Here is a 22,266-nt window from a genome sequence, read left to right on the forward strand (position 1 = left end):
AGATTATAGAACCTAGCATCTTCGATTTAGAGGGGGTGGGGCCGGGGTGGACGGGCGGAAGTCTGAGGCCCGAATTCACGAAAAACCTAGCTCCTGGTTTTTGGTGGTTGCTTCAAACCCCCTCCTCGTTCAAACCCGGTGGGGTCACTCAGCCGCAGAGGGGGACACGTATGACCGTTACCACAAATGCAAGTGACCCCCTATTGCAGTCAATTTCAAGGACATTTTGTGAAATTTACCCCCCTATTTTCACGCAAAACAAGGACAAAATTGCGGTAAAATGGTACCTTGAAACACCCCTAATTATAAGATTGTAAGGACACTTTTGCCCATTTCGCAAATTTACCCCTATTTACCGTATTTCAAGGACAGGGCATTTAACACCCTTTCACAGGCGTCAGAGTGCTCAGTCCTTAAAGATGACCAAGAGCCAAGTCATACTGATACAATAATCCAAAAGAACTTTATTTTTCATGAAAAATAAGAAAAGTAGAATTCTTTGTAAAAATAAATGTAGAGTTGTCCATATAAAGATACAGAGCATGATGCGCGCACCCTCTGCGGCTGGTGACTCTGCGACGGATTTTACTTCCCGTAATCGTTCTCCCCTTTTTCCTGACCCCTATTTCCATCAGATCGAGGACGGTGAGCACCCCTATTTTCACTACTTCGAGGAGAGTTCTGTCCGCGGACGTTCCGTGAAATTAACCCCTTTTCCCGCGATTTTGGTAACGGTCATGCGGTCCCCAAGTCATATTGAGTGACCCCACCGGGGGTTTAAACCTCGTTTGTGAATCGGGCCTGAGGGTCTGAGGTGAGGTACCAGGCCGGTACGTGTAACGGCCGATTTAGTCCTGGCAGATACTAGGCACAGTATCAGCCTGGACCATCCATATAAACGTAGTCAAACTGAGTCAAACTGAACCAAATCTGCCGAGGAACAAATCTGCATACATCAAAACCCGGCAGATATACGGTTCCAAGTATGAACGATATTCGCCGCCGATATGCGCCGGCGGATGAAACCCGTCGCTACACCAGCGCTCAGGTCAAAGGTTGTTGGTATCAGCAACAAATGACGCGAAGAATGTGGGCAAAGTCTTTGGCAAAGAGAAAAGTTTGATAGTCTACTTTGTTTCCCCAAACAATATGAATGAGCAGCCAAAAGTTTCAAAGCGGATTACGCGTGAACTGTGAGTAGTCTATTCTAAATTCATGTTATTCGTATTTTTAGAGTTTTTAACGTAAAATTTTAGTTTACAATTTCGTCGATATTTTTTATTACCAGTCCCACATACTTGAATTTGTGTTAGGCCAATGGAAATGAACGAAACGTCTGCATAGTTGCCGATGCCGTAACGTATTTAGACTCTAACGTTACTTACGCCGATAAAAAAGAAAGACAGAAAGAACGAAAGAAAAGGAAAGGAAGAAAAACGAAAGAAAGAAAAGGAACAGAAGGAAGGAAGGGAAGAAAGGGAAACTGAGAAAAGAAGTAGGCCTAGACTCTAGAGTCTAGACTAGAGAAAGAAAGAAAAAAAAAGAAAGATGATGAATCATGAAGAAAGGGGATTTAAATTGCCTTCGTATTCGATTAGTACGAAGGAAAGAAAGAAAATAAAGAAGGGGAGGGGAGAAAACTAAGAATGAGAAAGGAAATAAACTGGTACATCTAGTACCAGTTAATAAGTTATTAAACTGTGATGTGAAATTCTAAATTGTCAAGCAGCACTGTGCTGGTGCCAGGTTTGTCAATCATTCATTGTCAGAAAGAACTAAAGAAGGAAAGGAAGGAAGGAGTAAAGAAGGAACTAAAATAAAGAAAAAAAAAGAAAGAAAGAAAGGAAGGAAGGAAGGAAAGAAAGAAAAGAAAAAAAAATGAAGCAAGCAATACAGAAAGAAAGAACAAATCCGGAAAGTAGTAAAGGAAAGAAAGAAGAAGCAATAAAAAAAGAAAGGGTTAAAAGAAAGATGGAAAGAAGGACAAAAGAAAGAAAGAGAGGAAGGAAGGATTGAAAGAAGGAAGAAAGGAATTAAGGAAGAAATAAAGGAAAGGTAAAATGATAGAAGGAAAGAAAGAAATAAAGGAAGGAAGGAAAGAAGCAAGCAATATATGAAAAAAGAAAAGGTAAAAGAATAGATGAAAGGAAGAAAAAAAGAAAGACTGAGAGACAAAGAAAGGAAGAAATAAGAAAAAGGTAAATAAATGATCGATGGATGGAAGGAAGAAAGAAAAAAAGAAAGTAATGAAGAATGAAGGAAAGAAAAGGGTAAAAGGAAGGAAAGAAAGGAAGAAGAGAAGAGATGAATATAGCATGGATGGACTCAAGAATTAAAGAAAGAAAAATATCAAAAAGAAAGGAAGGAAGGAAAGAAGGAAGGACGAAAGGAAGAAAGAAAGAAAGAAAGAAAGAAAGAAAAAAAGAAGAGACAAAAAAAGGAAATAGCGAACAATATTTTTTAAAAGGATAGAAAGAATGAAAGAACGAAATAAAGAAAAAAAGGAAATAAAAAAGAAAGACAGTAACAAAAAAAATGAAAGAAGAGAGGGAAGAAACAAAGAAAGATTGAAAAGAAAGAAGGAAAGAAAGATAGGAAGGAAACAGAGGAAGAAAGCTAGAACTATCATCATAAATAATTTATCAATTTCTTTTTGGCTCAATTAAAATAGCTACGAATGAAAGTCAGAAACTAAGTGTATCAACACACACATAAATGCATGTGTGGGGCTAATATGTATTCAGACGATATCACCAGAAACCCCGGGGGGGGGGGGCACTTCCATTCACGAGTGGATACCATGCGCGACCATGGGGTCTCAAAAAGCACCCTAAACACGTAATTTCCATATTCTGAAAATGCACCCCTTAACAAGTATTGGCGTGTGAAACCCTACCCTTAACAAGTATTGGAAACAAAACGATACTCTTGGCAAATATTCCCTGAAATGAACCCCTAAACAAGTACAGGAATGTTTCATTGTTACGGGTCCTTCGGTCGTTGGCTTTACCTTATTTGGTTTAGTACGACCCAACCTTCTACACCTCCCGCAAATAGGACTCTAAACACGTAGTGTTGGGGCAAAAAGGACATCCTTTATAAAACATCTTAATTTTGTTTTATCATCCCTGCAAATTCGACCCTAAACACGTAATTAGCGAAATAGATACCCTTTTTTCAATATATTTGTGTTTTTGACACCCTTATCACGCTACGTACGGTACGTAACTTGCCCTATCGTGAAAAGGACATCCTTTTTACGTGTTTTTTTGGTCGTGCATGGTATCCACTCGTCAATGTAAGTGGCCCCCCCGGGCCAGAAACCCGATCTGTTTGAACCAAACAGAAGTGGAAATTTATCCTTTTACTGCTTACAAATGACAGAGTTACTCCAATTTTTAGGAAATATGAACATTATAAGAGCCTTTCATGAGTATGAACCGTGAATTTTGACAGTTCTGTGAGAGATTTCTGCCAGAGTTTAGCCAAGCTTCGTTCGCGCAGCCAGTAGAGAATTTACCAAGTGGGTTGTGTAGCTGGCTACACGTACACTGTATCTACTCTAGTAGCAATTACGTGCGATTCATTCTTTGTGTATTCTGTGTGTGATTGACAGAATTTATCGGGGGGAAATGGTTTGCAGTGAATTTGACCATTTCTTTCATTTTTTTTTTATGTTCTTTTCCCTGAAAAAAAATCAGAAAGTAATTGCCTTTCAGCACTCTCTTCTGTGCAAAAGTAAATTTTAAAATGGTCAAACAGTTGCATGCATAGATGCGAATTCACAGGAATTGTGTTTGCTTCTGTCACCCGAGTCCTGGCACAGTAGACCTACAAGAGAATTCCCCCATCTCAACAAAATTAAAAAAGAAGACTTGTTGTGTAGCAGTGTACAAAATGATTGAAGCAAATATATACCAGGAAAACTACATGTATTTTCTGGATTGACCAATCAATTCTTGATTCCGACCAAGTTCTTTTCCATGGAAAAACAAGGAAAAATGAGCTATGAGGAGCCATACCATAAATATACTGTACATGTAGTTGATAAACTAGCTTATCAAATTATAAATTAGCAATGCAATCACTGTTTAATAAAAATGCAACCTGTAAATATTTTGCTATTTCTCCAGTTTATCCTTATTCAATTTCTTCAATGTAATAAATGAATAGAAAAATAATGTTTTTTTTATAATTCAAGTACTGAAACTTCTTTTAAGAGTATATAAAGTTTGGCTAATAAAATATGTGTACCCTGCATGGGTTGAGCTTGTCTTGTTTGTAAAAAAATGAAGAAAAAAATACTTGTTAATCTGGATTGTACTTTTGTTTCATCTTTATTTTTCACAGGGAGAGATATTTAAACAGAGAGAGGGTTCAACATAGATTTGACCCATCTGGGCAAGGACTAGCCAGGACACATCCACTGGTGGTTAGTAATTTACTATTTACTATTTAATAAAATACATGAATTACTTGGCCTTTAGATGTATAGCCCATTTTATGAAGTCTGGTTTTACGGGAACGTTGTAGCCCAGTGGATTAAAAGTAGTCTCCGGACTTTGAATCAGAGGTTCGTGGGTTCGAATCCCAGCAATGGCGTAGTTTCCTTCAGCAGGAAATTTATCCACATTGTGCTTCAACCCAGGTGAGGTGAATGGGTACCCGGCAGGAATTTATTCCTTGAAATGCAGCATTTAAACAGAGAGAGGGTTTAACATTTAAACAGCGATCAGCAGCTGATCGCTGGAAAGGCTGCAAATATGAAAGAACCGCACTAATTGGTTCCCAGGCAGTATTTTGAACAGAGTGCGCATGCAACGATGATCATGATTGGTCATTGGTACATATATTTAGCAATTGATTGCAAACCTTTGTGTTACGGAGCCTTGTTTAAATACCAAGTTTTCATTTGTATGCATTGGTATGTAAGGTATCACTTTGGTTAGATCATACTCAGAGAATGATTATTATTCTCAGGTTCCCACAGTCGTGGAAAATTCTGGACCATCCTGGAAAAAATTAGTGGTCACAGAAAATTCAGGGAATAATGGAAAATTTGTGAAAAGTCATGGAATTGCATTTCCCTCTTGGCTATGACAGCTTCCCAGTTTGTTGTGTCTTGCAACTCTCATACTCTGTGATCATAAATGGTGTTCATGATTTCCATTTTTATTGTCTCACCTGCATAACAGAGTGAGACTATAGGCGCCGCTTTTCCGACGGCAGCGGGGCCGTCAACATCAAATCTGAACCTGAGGTTAAGTTTTTGAAATGACATAACTTAGAAAGTATATGGGCCTAGTTCATGAAACTTGGCCATAAGGTTAATCAAGTATTACTGAAGATCCGTTTAGAGTTTCATGTCACATGACCAAGGTCAAAGGTCATTTAGGGTCAATGAATTTAGACCTTGTTGGGGGAATCAACATCAAAATCTTAACCTGAGGTTAAGTTTTTGAAATGTCATCATGGACCTAGTTCATTAAACTTGGACATAAGGTTAATCAAGTATCATCAAACATCCTGCATGAGTTTCACGTCACATGACCAAGGTCAAAGGTCATTTAGGGTCAATGAACTTTGGCCGATTTGGGGGTATCTGTTGAATTACAATCAAAACTTTAAAAGTTTTTGGATCTCATTCATGAAACTTGGACATAATACACAGCATGCATCCATGACTCTAAGTTGCAAGAAAGGTTTGTAAACCCCCACCTTAATCAGATATCAACTGAGATAATTGATTGCTTCTTTCCCCAGATCATTTTGATTAATGTACTAAATTAAAGCAGGGACGTAAACTTAAAGCACGTCACTGATTTAAGGTACAGGTATATTGATGCTTGGCAAGGGTTAAATATATGCTCCTTTTTCGGCCCTTTGAGTGTAAAGTTTGGTTTACAAGATTCACGCCTAATTTTGGAACCACTATTGTTATTGATGTCATGTGGAAGGTACATGTATACTTGTTTTTTTCTTTAGATAATTAGTATATTTATATTTGTGTACACTTCCATAGTATGGCTGATAACTATCATGAGTCAATGTTAGTTTGTGTTTATTTTTTCTCTCTCAATCTATCTCTCTTTATTCAGGTAAACTTGGAGTTGGCTTATTTGATTGCCAGTGAGGATGAAAAGCAGAAAGAAAGAGAGAAGCGTGGAGCAGAATCACCTCGAGATGAGGGGAAGAAAAACAAGATTTTGTTGGAACAAGATGCGATGCCAAGGATCAAGTCACTCCCAAAGAAAAAAATTAGAGTTCAAGCATCTGAGATAGAGAGACTAGCCAAAAATGCTCAATCTACTTTGGTAAAAACAAAAGAAGAAAGTCTTTTAGTTTCTTTATTTCACTCTCAATTTGTCTTTCTATCCATCCTTCCTTCTTCCTCTCTTTTTCTCTATCTTTCCTTCTCACCTTCATCTCTCTCCATCTGTCTCTTTCCCTCCCTCCCTCCTAGTATCTTCTCCCTCACAAACTACTCTTTCTTTCTCTCTTTTTCATGATTGTGCGCTATCCTCCCTTTCTCTGATTAATTCATTATTTCCCTTTTGTGTAATATTTTATTGTGTATACATGTAGATTCCTCAGTGTATTTTGTATTTTATCTGCACTTTATTATTCATTATTGAGCATGTTCTATGATCATTATATCAAGTTTTCCCAAGAACTGAAAGCTGATTTGCTATTTTTGAACAGTTAGAAAGTGGTGAGTGAAAATTTTTGAGAGACAGTATTACTAAGTTAATAGAATATTATCGAACAGAACAATTTTGCCCGAATATCGACAAGCAGTTTTCAAGAGAAACATGTATCAAAGCGGCAGCTCGACTCCACCTCTCGAGCCTGGCGCCACGTATGCAGGCGCCGCGAAATCAGCGGCCCGAGACTCCGGTATCATAGGTGTGAATGATGGTGGTAGTGTGATCAAGCCCGTATTTCTAAAGAACAGAGATGTACCCATAGACGGAAAGCCGCTTTTACATGAAGAATTGTATATAGCCCTTCATAAACACCTAGGTTCTACTAAGAACTTAAAAGGTCTACAGAGGATTGGGGGACTCTGGAGGATCTATTTTGATGACAGAACCGATAGGATTGCTCTTATTTCTACAGGACTTAGCATTAGAGGTGTGTCAGCCCCCATATATGACACAAACCCTTTCTTGAGCCACCATGATTCCACCACATCAGTAAAAGTAATTGTGAAAGACATCCCACTGTCAGTGAAAGATGATGTGATCGTAAATGAAATTGAGAAACAAAAATGTAAAGTCAAAAGCAAAGTACAGAGAATGAAACTAAGAGTGAATGGCCTTCTGACCGACTGTTACACAGGAGATAGAATGTTGTTCATCACACCCCCAATGAAGCCCCTCCCGAGAGTCTTGAATATGGAAAACTTCAAAGCCCGAATCTACCATGAGGGCCAAGACAAGAGCCCCACCCTGTGCTCAAAATGTTTAGCTCAGGGGCATCATGCATCAACGTGCACAAAAGAAGTGGTGTGCAGAAAGTGTTCGAAGGCTGGTCATAAAGCATATGAATGCAAGCAACAAACCGGTGGCGATGAGATTCCAAGTATGCGTGAAACCCAAATGTCTGACAGGTGCGACGGGGAGCCACGAGCACAACCTGTACAGAAGACGCGCGACACGTCGATGGATTCCAATGCAGATGACTCAGCTCGCGATTTAATTTCTGATCATATCCAGAGCAACAGATCATTACGTAACAGTCAAGAAGCACCAAAATCGCAAGCAAAGATTACGCAGTTTATTTCAGCGGAACGGGCGAAAGATCGCGAAAATGCTTCTCAGAGAGATTCGGAGAGTGATGGTGACTCAGAGAGTGATAGTGAAGAAGCCAACACACTTGAAGGTGAAGAAGAGTACTCTGATATGTCGGCAGATTCACCGAAACTCCCTGAAGATGGGAAGAAGTTCGCCAGTGCTAAACGTAAACAAAAAAACAAAAGCAAAGCTGCAAAAAAGAAATAGACAGTATTTACTGCCTGCTTCTAATCAGTGCAAAGTGTATATAGTGTAAATAGATATATGACCGGAATAAAAAACAAATGCTGCAACTTGGTTAGTTTGAATGTTAGAGGTATCAGAAACAAAGAGAAAAGAGACGCCATCCTTTCATGGAGCAAGCAACAAAAAACGGATATACTGTTACTACAAGAAACTTATTGGACAGATGATATTTTGAAAATTATTCGAAACGAATGGAGGGGTCAATTTTTTTGTTGTAATGGGTCAAACCACGCTAGAGGAGTTGCCTTTCTTATATCAAACGATTTACCAATTGTTGTCAACAATATTATTCACGGTCAAGAAGGACGGATGATTATGTTGAATGCTAAAATAAACAATTGTAATGTATGCATTGTAAATATTTATGCACCAACAGAAAAGAAACACAAAGATAGATTCTTTAAAAAATTATATGTATGGATAGAATCAAATAGACTTCCACATCACGATGTGATAATAGGGGGCGATTTTAACTCTACTCTTTGTCCAAACAAAGACGTGAAAAGAACCCCGAACGCTTATTATAAGACGCCACGAAATTTAAAGATTTTTATTAAGCGTCTCGATTTATGCGATATATGGAGGTATTTAAATCCTAAAAAACAACAGTTTACATGGAGAAACGTGTTTTTAGATGTGGCATCCCGCCTTGATTATTGGATGGTAAATGAGAACTTTAAGTAAAAAATAATGATGTGTGACATACGTCCATCTGTACGTTGTGATCATAATGCCATCTTTTTAAAGGTTTTGACAGGTAAGCTAGAGAAAGGTCCAGGATATTGGAAATTAAATACAAACATCCTTAAAGATGACTGTTATAAAAATCAAGTAAGACACATTATTAAAAACATCGAAAGGATGAATCTTAGTTTCTGTGAAAGATGGGAACTTACAAAGATTAAATGTCGTGAATTTACGCAAACATACTGTGTTGGAAAAAAATGTAAATCCAACAAATTAAAGAGAAGGTTAGAAGAAAGTCTTGTAAACTTAACTAAGAAACTGGATGAACAAAATTATGTTGATGATGAGACTAAAAAAGAGTATTTTCGAATTCAGGGTGAATTAGATAATTTGTATAAAAGAGAATGTAAAGGAGCAAGTATACGTTCTCGAGTCAAATGGTTGGAGAAAGGTGAAAGGAATACAAAATATTTTATGAGCTTAGAAAAGAAAAATGCTCAGAAAAAAAATATTACTAGACTACGAAAAGGTAACAGGATTATCACGAAAAGAATTGAGCTACTAAATGAGGTTGTTTCTTTTTATGAAAAGTTATATGCTAGTAAAATGGTACAGAAAGAAGAGGTAGAAAGATATTTTAAAAGTTCTTTAGTAAATAAGTTAGATGAAAAAGAGAAACAAAATTGTGAAGGACTGTTAACTTATTCAGAATGTCGAAAAGCTGCTTTTAAAATGAGCAGAAATAAGGCTCCGGGAGGAGACGGTTTATCCATAGAGTTCTACCAAGAATTCTGGAATGATATTGAGTTTATGTTTGTTAATGCACTAAATGAAAATTTCAGTAATAAAATCATGTCAAAAACTCAACGTTTAGGAGTTATTACGTTAATTCACAAAAAAGGAGAGTTGGAAGACTTAAATAACTGGAGGCCAATAACTCTGCTGAATTATGATTACAAAATAATGGCCTCTGCTTTGGCAAATAGGTTACATAAAGTGATTCCAAAAATTGTACATGAAAATCAGGTTGGTTATATCAAAAACAGAATGAGTGGTTTTAATATTAGACTCACACAAGATGTTTTTGAATACATGAAAAAGCAAAACTTAGAAGGGGCATTAATGCTGGTTGATTTTCGAAAGGCATTCGATACCGTTGAATTTGATTTTATTGAATATTGTTTGCTCAATTTCAATTTCGGTGAAGACTTTCGTTGTTGGATTAAACTGATGTATGAAAAAGTAGAGAGTTCAGTACTAATTAATGGTTGGAGAACAAAAACATTTCAGATTTGTAGAGGCATTAGACAAGGCTGCCCTCTGTCGGCCATGTTGTTTATTTTAGTGGTAGAAATTTTAGCAGACAGAATTAGAAAAAATGATAAAATTAAAGGTTTTTTGTTTGAAAATAACAGTGAGACAAAAGAATTAAAAATCTTGCAATATGCAGACGATACGTCTGTGTTTTTCAGAGAAAAGTCTTCCATGAAATACATTTTGGAAGAATTAGATCAATTTGGAAATGTTGCTGGCCCAGTGGTTAATAAAGACAAAACAATACTGAAATGGTTAGGCTCCACAAAGAATTATTGGAACTTTGAAAATTTTGGGTTACATTGGACAAATGGCTGTATTAAATACTTGGGAGTTCACATAGATAATGATTTAGACTTGGTTGTCAAACTGAATTGGGAAACAAAGCTACAAAAGATACAGAGAATAGTAGATAATTGGAGGAGGAGAAATCTTACAATTGTTGGTAGAGTCCTTATAATTAAGACATTACTTGTTAGTCAAATAGTTCACCTGATAATGTTTTGCTCAGTACCCAGTTATGTTGTTAAGAAATTAGAAAAGATAATTTATCAATTTTTGTGGAAATCAAAAGTTGACAAAGTGAAAAGAGCAATGATTGTCAGAGATTACGAGGATGGTGGCGTACGAATGATTGATATTCAGAAACTGTACAGAGTTTTAGATTGAAATGGTTAGCTAGAATAGTTGATGACACACATGGATACTGGAAGGATTTTGCATTAATATACTTTCAAACACTTGGAGGTCTCAAACTCCTTCTAAATTGTACTATTGATCAATACGTGATAGAAAAATGTCTTGTTAACAAATTGCCATGTTTTTATGTAGAAATGGTAAAAGCGTGGTCATATTTTAAAGGAAATATCAAAAAGGACGATATTCATTCAAATAATCAGATTTTATGGTATAACAAATATATCGTTCATGATAATCAGCCACTTTTCTACAAAGATTGGTATTCAAGTAGTATAATTTTTTTGAAAGATATTTGTATTGAAGGTAAATTTATATCTCTTTCAAAATTGAAAGAAAACTTTCATGCTGAAAAAACAAAGGCGAGAGTCCTATTTGATTATTCCAAATTACAAAAGGCAGTACCGAAAGTTTGGATGAATAATATAAAGGAAACCAGTTTGTTAGAAATTCCAAAAATACCAGTGCGTCAAAAAGAAAAAGAAATGAAGTTTTGTTCCAGTAAATTGTTTTATCATATCTTATTAACATATGAAAGAAGTAGTGATGGTCCATCATACTGGACAAACTTAACTGATGATTACATAAATTGGAAAAATATCTTTCAAAGAAATCTAGAAAATACAAAAGAAAACAAATTGAAACAGTTTAATTTCAAAATGCTGTATAACTTGATTCCTACTAGAAGGATGTTGTTTTTATGGCAGCTTAGCAATTCTGACAAGTGTGAAGCTTGTAATTGCACAGAAGACTTACTTCATGTTTTGTTGAAATGCAAAATGAACATTCCTTTTTTCGATAATCTGTTTATGATGGTTAAGAATGTTTATAACGTAGAACTTTGCTTTGACATTAATACTTTGTTGAAAAATTATCAAGAAAAAAGTATTGATGATATCATGTCTATTGCTTTCTGGAGCATATACAAAATGTTGATTCTGAGGAACGAAAAGGGAACAGATCAAAGGAAGAAAAGATTGTGGTTTACTTTTTTGAAGGAACTTAAAATACGAATTGATAACAATAATGCTCTTGTGAAAAAGGGAAAACGAAAAATGTACAATTTGCCTGAAACGTTGAAACTGTATTTGTAGAATGTTATATGGCTTTGTAACCGAATGTGAGATTTTTGTTGGAAAATAAATGCACCTGTTAAGGGTGAAAGAAAAAAAAAAAAAAATATCAAGTTTGGAAGACTCCAATGTTTACTGTTTATTTTGTATTTAATCTTCCTAAAAAATTGTTTCTTTCTCTCATTTTCTCCCTTTTTCTCTTCCAGAAAAGCATTGATGCAGACAAGATAAGTACAGTCTATCGCTTCAGGCAACAAATGATTCCATATGAAGTTAGACATCAGGTTAGTATGTTTTCACCCATTCACCAATATATTTCTCTATTTTTTGTTGTTGTTTTTAATGAAGCTAACATATCAAGATGAACCCCCCTAATTACTGATAAATAACTTCTCTAGACTTGTTTAGATTTATTCAATGCTTTACTGCATGCATAACAGCTCATCCTGAAGATTTGATCTTCAGCGGAAGCCTTATGGAGCTGCCACTCTACAGTGCGTCCCACCAAAAACGAAACCGAGATTTATGATTTATCATAACTTAATCACAAATAAAATAGACAAATGACCTACCATTGTAAAGCTTAGAATCTCCTCTTTCATCTGAAATTACTTAGATTATTTTCCATTCACGCATGAGTGAGCAAAAACAAATTGAAGAGGGGATACTAAAAAGTCATTTGGCGGGCTTTATCTGGGTTTTAAAAAGAAAACCACACTTTTAAAAAGTTCAAAATCTGCTCTTTAATGTGATACCTCAATTACAGAAAATGGTCAAGAAATAACAAAGTTCTGGTTATTTGAAATAAGGCTTAAATTTCAATAAATTTCATAAAATGAAGAGGTTTTACAGGCTAGTGTTCAAACTCATTTTGTTGATGATCAGCCATGCATTAAGTCTTTTGTTAACCATGCAATAGCTTCTGGTTATTTGAAATAAGGCTTGAATTTCAATAAATTTCACAAAATGAAGAGGTTTTACAGGCTAGCGTTCAAACTCATTTTGTTGACGATCAGCCATGCATTAAGTCTTTTGTTAACCATGCAATAGCTTCTGTAGGAAACTGATGAAAACACGTTTATTTAATGAAATTATGGAAATACAAGCATTGTTTCGAGGGAACATAACTTTTTACTTCTTGACCATTTTTTATGATTAAGCTATCAAATAAAAGAGCAGATATTGAACTTTTTAGGCATGTGATTTTCTTTTTGAAATTCAGATACCCCCTGCCAAATGAGATTTTAGTATCCTTCAAATTGTTTTTGCTCACTCATGTGTGAATAAGGAATAATCTAAGTAATATCAGATGAAAGAGGAGATTCTAAGCTTTACATTGGTAGGTCATTTGTCTATTGTATTTGTGATTAAGTTATGATAAATCATCGCTTAAACTTGGTTTGTTTTTGGTGGGATGCACTGTACAGTGGCAGCTCCATAAGGCTTCAGCTGAAGATCAAATCGTCAGGATGAGCTGTTATGCATGCAGTAAAGCATTAAATAAATCTAAACAAGTCTAGAGAAGTTATGTAGCTTTATACACACAATCCTTCCCCTAACCTCAGAACCATCTATACTTGCTTTAATGCAATCTCATAGTTCATGGGGATTAATCATTGTAGTATTCTGGCTCTGGGCCATTCCTATTACTTTCACAAGAGGTAGAACGCTTTCTCTCTTAGCACCTTCACAATCTTACTTTGAAAAATACTATGCTTATTCATACAAGCTTCCAGTAAATATATGTCAGACCCCCTCTTTGTCATTACATTATTTATTTTCCTATTTCATTTTTTCTTTTCTGACATACATGTAGGAATGTCAATGTTGTTAATTTACTATTGCTTCTCTTTTCTGGAATGCTCCCTATGGAGTGGTGGATGTACATGTATGCAGAATGTATTAAATTAAGAGAAATCTAGAATAACATGAATTGATGACATGATGTGTTTTTGGAGAGCGTTTCATCAACTTTTGTCGGACCAGTTGTTGGATCTGACATCTTTCTTCGATTTTGATTGACTGAGAAGAACAGTAACTATCAGATAAAAATACTTTGTAAACTTTTCATGAGATGAACATGTATCTATAAAATGCAGAATGATTAAATAGAACATTCAAAACCTGCTATAACGACCTCCTTTCTGTAATTATTAAGACCATATTTATTTCCCTTGTTTTCTACATAGGAATCTTTAGATATAAACACCTGCACATGAAGACTAATTTTGGTGGCCTAGGGTTGTCTTTGTAACAGGTTTCCCTCTATAATACTTTCTGTAATGTTCTTTATTGCAGGGCAAAGTGAAGCAGATCTCCACGAATGTCCATGCCATGTTGAATGCAGAAGAAGCATGGAGGTATAGGAAAGAAAATGGTGAGATATACTTGGTATATTTTATGTTTAGTTTCCTTGTGTAGTGTTTCTGCCTTTCACCTTGTAATCAGAGTGTTGTGTGTTCATATCTCACTTCTGCAAAATCAGAAATGGTTTGCAGTTGTCCAGAATGTGAAATATGATCCCCGGGAAGCATATAAACGTACAGGGAAGTTCTGACAAATGAGGTTTGGTTTAAAAACGGTTGTATTGCAATTGTACATCGATATCCCCCCCCCCCCCCCCCCCCCCCCCCCCCTCCATACACACCCCCACATACACCCCAGTGGACTTGCCAGAGTTACCCCAAATCCTTGCATAGCGGAACTGTAAACTGTGGTGAATCATTTGTCTTGCATGTTATTTAAAATGGGATCATATTCTCCCCTTTGATTTCAGATGAAAGAGAAAAAGTAAAGAAATATCGAGAGCAGCAGAAAGCCAAGGTGAGCTGATTAAAGTTGATATATTTGATAAGTATAGGGTTTACCTAGAATAATTGCTATTTGTACTACATGCACAGGTATTTTGTTTGTGTTTTTTTTTCCTATCCTTTCAATATGTCTCTTTGAGATGGAATATTAAATGCCATCCTTTTACCTTTTTGAAATGGTAGTTTTGCCATTGTAGTAACTTTGTTTACAATATTATTCAGGAATCAGCAGGTTGGCAATCAAAATTTTAAGTTGAGATACCATAGCATCTAACAACAAAATTTGCAAAGTTGATTTCAAAATAAGGTGAAATTATGAAAGTCTAAAACTGGGCACCAAGATTGCATCTTGAAGCCATTGCCATAAAGGTCTCAGACTTTATACAGGCTACACATACATGATTCTCTTTGTTGTGATTTGCATGTGTAATATTTTTTCTACATGTATATTTGACAGCCCAACCTGTCACATCAATATCTACTTTTTCATATGTCTTCTTTGGAATTGCCATACTCCCTGACTGTTTATTCCGCATACATTCGTAATTCCAAAGCTTCGTTATTCCGAAGGTTCGGATATTCCGAAATCCGAAGGTTCGATATTCCAAAGGTTCGTTAGTCCGAAAACGAAATGAGGTTCGTAATTCCAAAGATTCGTTAATCCGAAAACGAAATGAGGTTAATTCCAAAGGTTCGTTAGTCCGAAAACTAACCTTATTTCGTTTTCGGAATAACGAACCTTCGGAACAACGAACCATATTTCGTTTTCGGATTAACAAACTTTCTGAACATCAAACCTTATTTCGTTTTCGGAATATCGAACCTTCGGAATAACAAACCTTTGGAATAACGCCACAAATGTTCGGATTAACAACCCTTTTACGTTTTCAGATTAATGAACATCGAGGTATAGGCAATTTACGTGTTTCGGAATTACGAACCTTCGGAAAATAGTTATTTTCGTTTTTCTCGACACAGGCAAAGGAGAAGGTTGCACAGGAGGCTAAGGAGAGGGAAATGGCAAAGCTACCAGCAGGAATCAGGTCAGAGATCTTTGTTAATTGCCTCTTGATCCGGGGGGCCACTTACATTGATGAGTGGATACCATGCGAGACCCCCCCAAAAAACATGTAAAAAGGATGTCTGTTTCAAGATACGGCACATTACTTACGTAATGTGATAAGGGTGTCAAAACACAAAAATAACAAAAAAGGTATCTATTTGGCTAGGAAAGTTTTGTGCTTAGGGTCAACTTTGTGGGGATGATGAAGCAAAATTAAAATGTTTTAAAGGATGTCCTTTTTGCCCCAACAATATGTGTTTGGAGTCCGATTTGCGCGAGGTGTGGAAGGTGGGGTCGTACTAAACCAAATGATGTGTGAAGGTAAAAGCGATGACTGAAGGACCCGTGACATAACAATAAAATATGGGTGTACTTGTTTATAGGGGTTCATTTCAGGGAATACTTACCAAGAATATTGTTTTGTTTCCAATACTTGTTAAGGGGTGCATTTTCAGTAAATGGAAAATGTGTGTTTAGGGTGCTTTTCAAGACCCCATGGTCGCGCATGGTGTCCACTTGTGAATGGAAGTGGCCCCCCCCCCCGGGCTCTTGATCCACGCATGCTCTTGTCAAACTCCTGTTCGGTTTGATCCCAGACGGTCTAATCCTCATGCATGTGCAACCATTCTGTGTGCCATCCGTCTGGTTTAAGTTTCATTCATTCCTTTTATCATTTTATTTTATTTTCAGTTAGGCTATCCCCAAATATAATATCAACTCGGTCAAACACCACTTACATTTAGTCTATATATTAAGAGTTTGGTCACAAAAGGGGTTAGATCCACTTTGGACCATTCGGAGGAAATCATGTTTTTGTATTCTCACATATTGCAATATATTCGTATGAGAAGCTCAATTTTCATGATGTACTACCCTGCCATGTGAACATAAAATTGAGTATAAAATAAATTTACCTGTCTTAATTTTTTTTCTATTTTTTTTTATCAAAAAATACCATTGTGGATCTAACCCCTTTTGCAAGCAAACTGAAATGGGTCCAATCCCTTTTAAACAAAAAAAGTGATTTTTCTTTGCCACTTTTATTCATGTTTGGTATCATCAGAGTGACTAAAGGTCTATAGGTTTTGAGCCAAAAAACAACAAAATTTTATGAAAAATGGATCTCACCCCTTTTGACAAATGAGCTCTTCAGAAAAGTTTTTTTTGCAAAAGGGGTGGGATCCACTCCAAGAAAATCATTTTTTTTAATTCTCCCTTATTGCAATATTATTATGCAAAAATATATTTTCATGATAGTGATGCCCTACCACATGAATATATAATTGGGTGTAAAAGAAATCTAGCCCCTTTATGAATCTAACCCCTTTTGCAAGCAAACTGAAATGGGTTAGGACATTAAGGTAGGTATCAATATTTAATGTAATTTTAGCGATCAAAACGATGTTGACTGATTTGCATTTTGCTGCAATGACTTTGGCTCCTCTGAAAAATAGATTGCAACTGATGAAATTCCAGTAGCATCCATTTTCTCCTATGATAAACACACACTATATAGAGTGGTATTTGTTTCTAACCAGGCAGCCATGACATCATGGCAACTGACATCATCGCTTCGGTACACTATTACAACATGACTGGGATTTGAACCTACAACTTTCTGTTTTAAAGTCCCGAGGCTAATCCATTGAGCCATTACACCCCCATGTTTCCACATGTCCTAATTTCCTTTTTACTTTAATATTGTAGGATGGAGATAAAGCGCCAGCAGGAGAAGCAAAGTAAAACTGCTGTACTTGAAAAACTCCTTGAGCCTGATCGAAGCAAAACAAGTTCACCTCGGTGCAGCGCTCCCATAGAATCTGAGGATGGCTTTGCTGATGCAGAGGAAAGCCTGTACGAGGATGATTTTGAAGAGGAGGAAGAGGGTGCAGATGATGAGAGGGTAGAATGCTCCTCTGGAAAAGAACTTGAGATGGTTGATGGAGATGACATGACGAGTGAAGATACTATCAGTAGGAAAACAGATGGCACCGAATATGAAGCCCCCATTGCTGCTGTCACTACGGCCAACGATGCAGGAAGTGTTTCCTCATTTCCATCTACCACCTTGACCTCGGCCACCTCTAGACCACAGAGCAAAAGATCAACCCACCAAGATCAAGAAGCAGCTGAACTATATGAGGATGACAGCTTCGAGAGCGATAACGACGATGCGGATGATCAGAGCGTGTTCATGACAGATGTCAACCCAGGCAGTATTACTGGAAGTAGAAACAGTTCAAGAGCTCCATCACCTACAAAGTCATCAGGTAGGCTGCACAAGGAGGACATTACTGTCACTGAAGAGAAAAGCACCTCAGAATCAAGCTGGAAGCATGGTCACCAGGACCATATCGGAGGTCAGAGAGGCGATAACCCTGGGTCAGGAGATGTGAAGCGGTTGGCCAATCAGCTTGCTCGAGCTGTTGTTAGGAATACGGCTGAAGAGGAAGGTGTGTCCTACTCATCCATGTCTTCAATCCAGACTGATAGGTCAAAGGTCAAAGTTGTAGATGTTGAACAGGCTGAAGATGAACAAAGAAATAGGCAGATGACCCAAGAGTACACCAGAACGGAAAGCGTTGTCTCGTTGAGTGATAGAGTGAAGATGGACCTAGCGAAGGAAAGAGATACTTGAAACATATTCAAAGTCACACTCGGGTTGAAGATACATACATGTAGTCACCCATTGAGTGATGGTTCTGATGGATATCTGGGCCTAGTGACACAAATGTTAGCAATTACATCATTGCATGTGCCTTTTCCTCAGTAGACTGAGGAACCAGTCAGAAATGTTCTTTCAAATAAGCAATTAATCGCTATCCTTTGTGTTACGGGGCCCTGAGCAACAAAGAGCTAAAGATGTTGATATTGTTACAAATATAGGCTGAACATTTTGTCAAAGATTAAAAGCTCAAGGTCAAAACTGGTTGCTGTTTACATCTCTCTAATAAATTGTAATCAGTAGACTAGTAGATTTTCTAATTACCATAGGCTGAACACATTGTGCAAGATTCAAATCCTGGTTTGCAATGTTCACTAGACATCTCTGGTTTTCTGATTGACCAGTAGATTTTATTTTTCCATTGGCTGAACATGTGGATATTCTTTTTAACTTACAGTGTATAACCCAATTTTCTCAGGAGATTGCTTTTCACATATGCTGAACGAATTGCCCAATATTCTGAACTGTGTTTTAACTATTTTGATATGAATCTCAAACTCTTAAATTTAATCCATGATGGGGTCATATTTTACGTTAGATATTTGGCTGAATCTGTACAATAGGCAAATTCAGATCTTTTAACCATGGCCAAAATACATGTATGACAGGGTAATAGTTATTTATTTTTATATGAGAATGTTTTTATTAGAGGCACTCTAATGCATGTAATCATGGGATATTGATACTGAGTGGTCTTTGTGTTTTAGGTTGAAGATAAAGTATAGGATTGTAGCCCAATCTTCCTAATAACTTGCCAATTATCATTATTTTGTCTTTTTCAATCAAACTTTTTTACTGTTAATAGCCATTTTTTAACAAGGCATTTTAAGAGCAATTTACTTGGAGGGCAGGTAAATTTTGCACCCCGGCCCCTTAGATGTGGTCCGTGAAAGATCCAATTGACACAAAACTTGTTTCAGACAATCATGCTTGATATTTTCACTAAACAAAGTTAATTTTGTATTTCATATCCATAAAATAAAGCATGCATTTCTACCTATGTTATTCCTCAGATTAGGTCTTTTGAAAATGCAAATCCATTGTAAAGCCTGAGGGAAAACATTACCAACATTATCGTTCATGAAAAAGGTAAATCTTGAGGTTATCCTTGTACTCTTGGATGTGTTATCTTCTTTTTAAAGTTATTAGTTTTTATTGATTTATATTATATTGCTTATATGTGTATTTCAGATTTTGATTTCACTCAAGTTCAAAAGAGAAAATATGATTTAAAATGTTTAAAAGTTTTTCTAAATTGATTTTAACAAATCCATTCGTCTGTACTGAAAAAGTGCTGTTGTTTTTTTATTCAAAGCCAATTATGTGATTATTTTACATATTTCATAACACAGGTATTTTTTTCATCAGAGTTGATGAGTATTAAAACATGCTTTAGAATTGTGATACGGTATATTGACCTCATCAGATTTCCCTCAAAATGTATCACATCTTGAGAAATAAATCAGAATATACATTTATAATATATTATATGAATATTTAAATTTTCTGGTAATTTAGTCTACTTGCTTTTTCTTCAGATAAATATGACTGTATTATATACATTTAATATAATGTAAATATGTAAATAAAATATGTATGAATTAAGTATTAAGTTTTTACATAAGTAGTAGATTGTGACAAAAAAAGTGAATGGAATGTCAATGTAGTAACTTTTAACATACTAGCTGCAATTTAATGGGTAAATGAAATTACTTCCAAGTGTTCTTCCATTGGTTTACACTAACCATAAAAGTAATCTGGGATTTATAGTATTTTGATACACAAACCTCATTTTATAAATTACATACTTGCATTTTTCTATTTTGTAAAGATAAATCATTTTAATTTCAAGTAAAACTTGGACTTGGATTATTCATTGTCACATATTATTTTTGAAATGTGTTGAGTCTTGAAAATAAATTACTTGCATGATAATGTAATTGGTGGACTGAATGTTGATGTTATGGTCAAGAGTGTCTGGTGCACCCACCTTTAAATGAGCAAGTTTTTGCTCAGCGACGTACACAGCTTTCAACAATGCGGGCTTATGTCAAGCTCGAATAATTATTTCTATCTTTTGGTATATATATCAAGAATTTAATTTCTTGATACCAAGAAATCGGAACACTTGTTACAGTGCTTGACATATGCCAGCATCGCTGAAAGTCCATTACGTCACTTAGCGAAATTAGAGATTATTCCCATGGGGTCAATTCCAGACTAAACATGTTTTTTTCAGAATACTACATGAATATTGCATCTGGATATTCAAGTTTGAGCTACAGGTATGCCAAAGAAGTCATCGCATAACCCTGACAAAACTTTTGTTGTAAAATATACCAGAAAAAGTAGAAAATAATTGACTAAGGTTTGAGAAAAATCCAGTAAAGATTAAGAAATTTATTAGAAATTTTAGGTTTAGACCATTAATGAACAGCTGCCCCAAATGATATGATGTAGAAAAAAACTAACTCTTTGAATATTTGAAGGATTTTCCTCAAACCTTCACCAATATTATTTTTCTGCTATTTTACATAAAAAAATTTGTTGGGTAGAACCCTGTATAAAATATTTTCTTTAGATAATTGTACTTTTTATTGAGTTTTAAAAAAGCACACTGATTTTGGTCTAATATTTACAAACATACAAACCAGACCGGTGTGTTTCAGGACCATGGGACCTACATGTATTTTTTTCTTTTTCAGTGGGAGATTGTGGCATATGTAATTAATATAGTGTATATGAGGGGCAAATCCAGGATTTTGCAAAAAGGGGGAATTTTTGGTTCCCCACCCAACCCTAACGGTGATGCTGCCCCTATTCTCAAATGAACATCTTTTCTGTATAGGCTTACACATATAAATCCAGATGAGTAATCATCATTTCGGTTTCTATATCAGCTAGTCTTGCTGCTTAACCACATAATAACTGACGTGTAGATCTTTATTTCAATGCTACGATGGAAAAAAAAGTTATTCAAATAACATATTTTGATGTCATCAAAAGTACAATTTTCAGTAAATAGCTGTATCATATAAAGTCCTTTAAATCCATATATCTTTTCATGGTCATTTTGTAACACAAATAACAAATTCATTAAACATATTTTTATCATATTCATGATTTTAATAGATTTACCATATAATTTTCTGGAATGATATCCCACATGATATACTCTTTTCATCAGGTCTAAAAACTGATTACTTTTTAAGTTTAATCCCACTGAGAATCTATGATAATCTGAGTACTCAAGTGACTATAAAAAACACTGCATATTACTGATTGTTAGAACATTGATCTAACAGGGGGAAAATGTAATATCCCTTTTAATACATAGGGGTATATGGGTGGTAATATGATTCATGATTTCAATATATTACATACTTAGGCTATGTAAATTCGAATCAGTGATAGGTCAATACGCGGCGGCGGCTACGCCATTACAGATCTCCGTCGAGGAAATGAAATGTTATATTCAAACTCTAGGTAGGCAATATCTCTATATTATTTAACGTTTGATTTTCTGGAATAATATCCCACGTACAATACACTGTCTACATCCGGTCTGAAGACAGATTATGATGTTTAAGTTAACATAGTCTATTCTGGGAGTCTATCAGACTGAAAACCTACAGGTATATGCTATAAAGCAGAGTACTAAAGCGACTATACAAACACTACAAATTCTTGATTAACTGATTGTTAGAACAATGATCTATACAGGGCAAAAACGTAATAGCCCTTAAGTATATCTTAGGAATATAGGGGTGGTAATATGATACATGATATTTGATTTTCTGGAATACTATCCTACATATAATACATTGTCTACTCCGAGTCTGAAGACCCGATTATT

General features: G+C 35.8%; 1 protein-coding gene across 1 annotated transcript; it reads left to right on the forward strand.

The window, feature by feature from the left end:
• Nucleotides 1–1,098: 1,098 nt before the first annotated feature.
• On the forward strand, nt 1,099–19,886 carry LOC121426208 (inner centromere protein A-like). Its single transcript, XM_041622424.1, has 8 exons — nt 1,099–1,193; nt 4,351–4,432; nt 6,099–6,314; nt 12,019–12,096; nt 14,111–14,189; nt 14,589–14,635; nt 15,601–15,665; nt 17,393–19,886. Exons 1-8 carry the CDS (start codon nt 1,150–1,152, stop codon nt 18,321–18,323), a joined length of 1,542 nt encoding a protein of 513 aa, XP_041478358.1. The 5' UTR covers nt 1,099–1,149; the 3' UTR covers nt 18,324–19,886.
• The last annotated feature ends 2,380 nt before the right edge of the window (nt 19,887–22,266 follow it).

Source organism: Lytechinus variegatus, chromosome 13, assembly GCF_018143015.1.
Source record: "Lytechinus variegatus isolate NC3 chromosome 13, Lvar_3.0, whole genome shotgun sequence".
Classification (NCBI taxonomy): Eukaryota; Metazoa; Echinodermata; class Echinoidea; order Temnopleuroida; family Toxopneustidae; genus Lytechinus; species Lytechinus variegatus.

Bases quoted from the DNA above. Each gene is read 5' to 3' on its own strand.
- LOC121426208 (XM_041622424.1), top strand. From the start codon at position 1,150: ATGAATGAGCAGCCAAAAGTTTCAAAGCGGATTACGCGTGAACT. The intron at 1,194-4,350 runs GTGAGTAGTCTA...TATTTTTCACAG, and splicing joins AAGCGGATTACGCGTGAACT to GGAGAGATATTTAAACAGAG. The intron at 12,097-14,110 runs GTTAGTATGTTT...TCTTTATTGCAG, and splicing joins CATATGAAGTTAGACATCAG to GGCAAAGTGAAGCAGATCTC.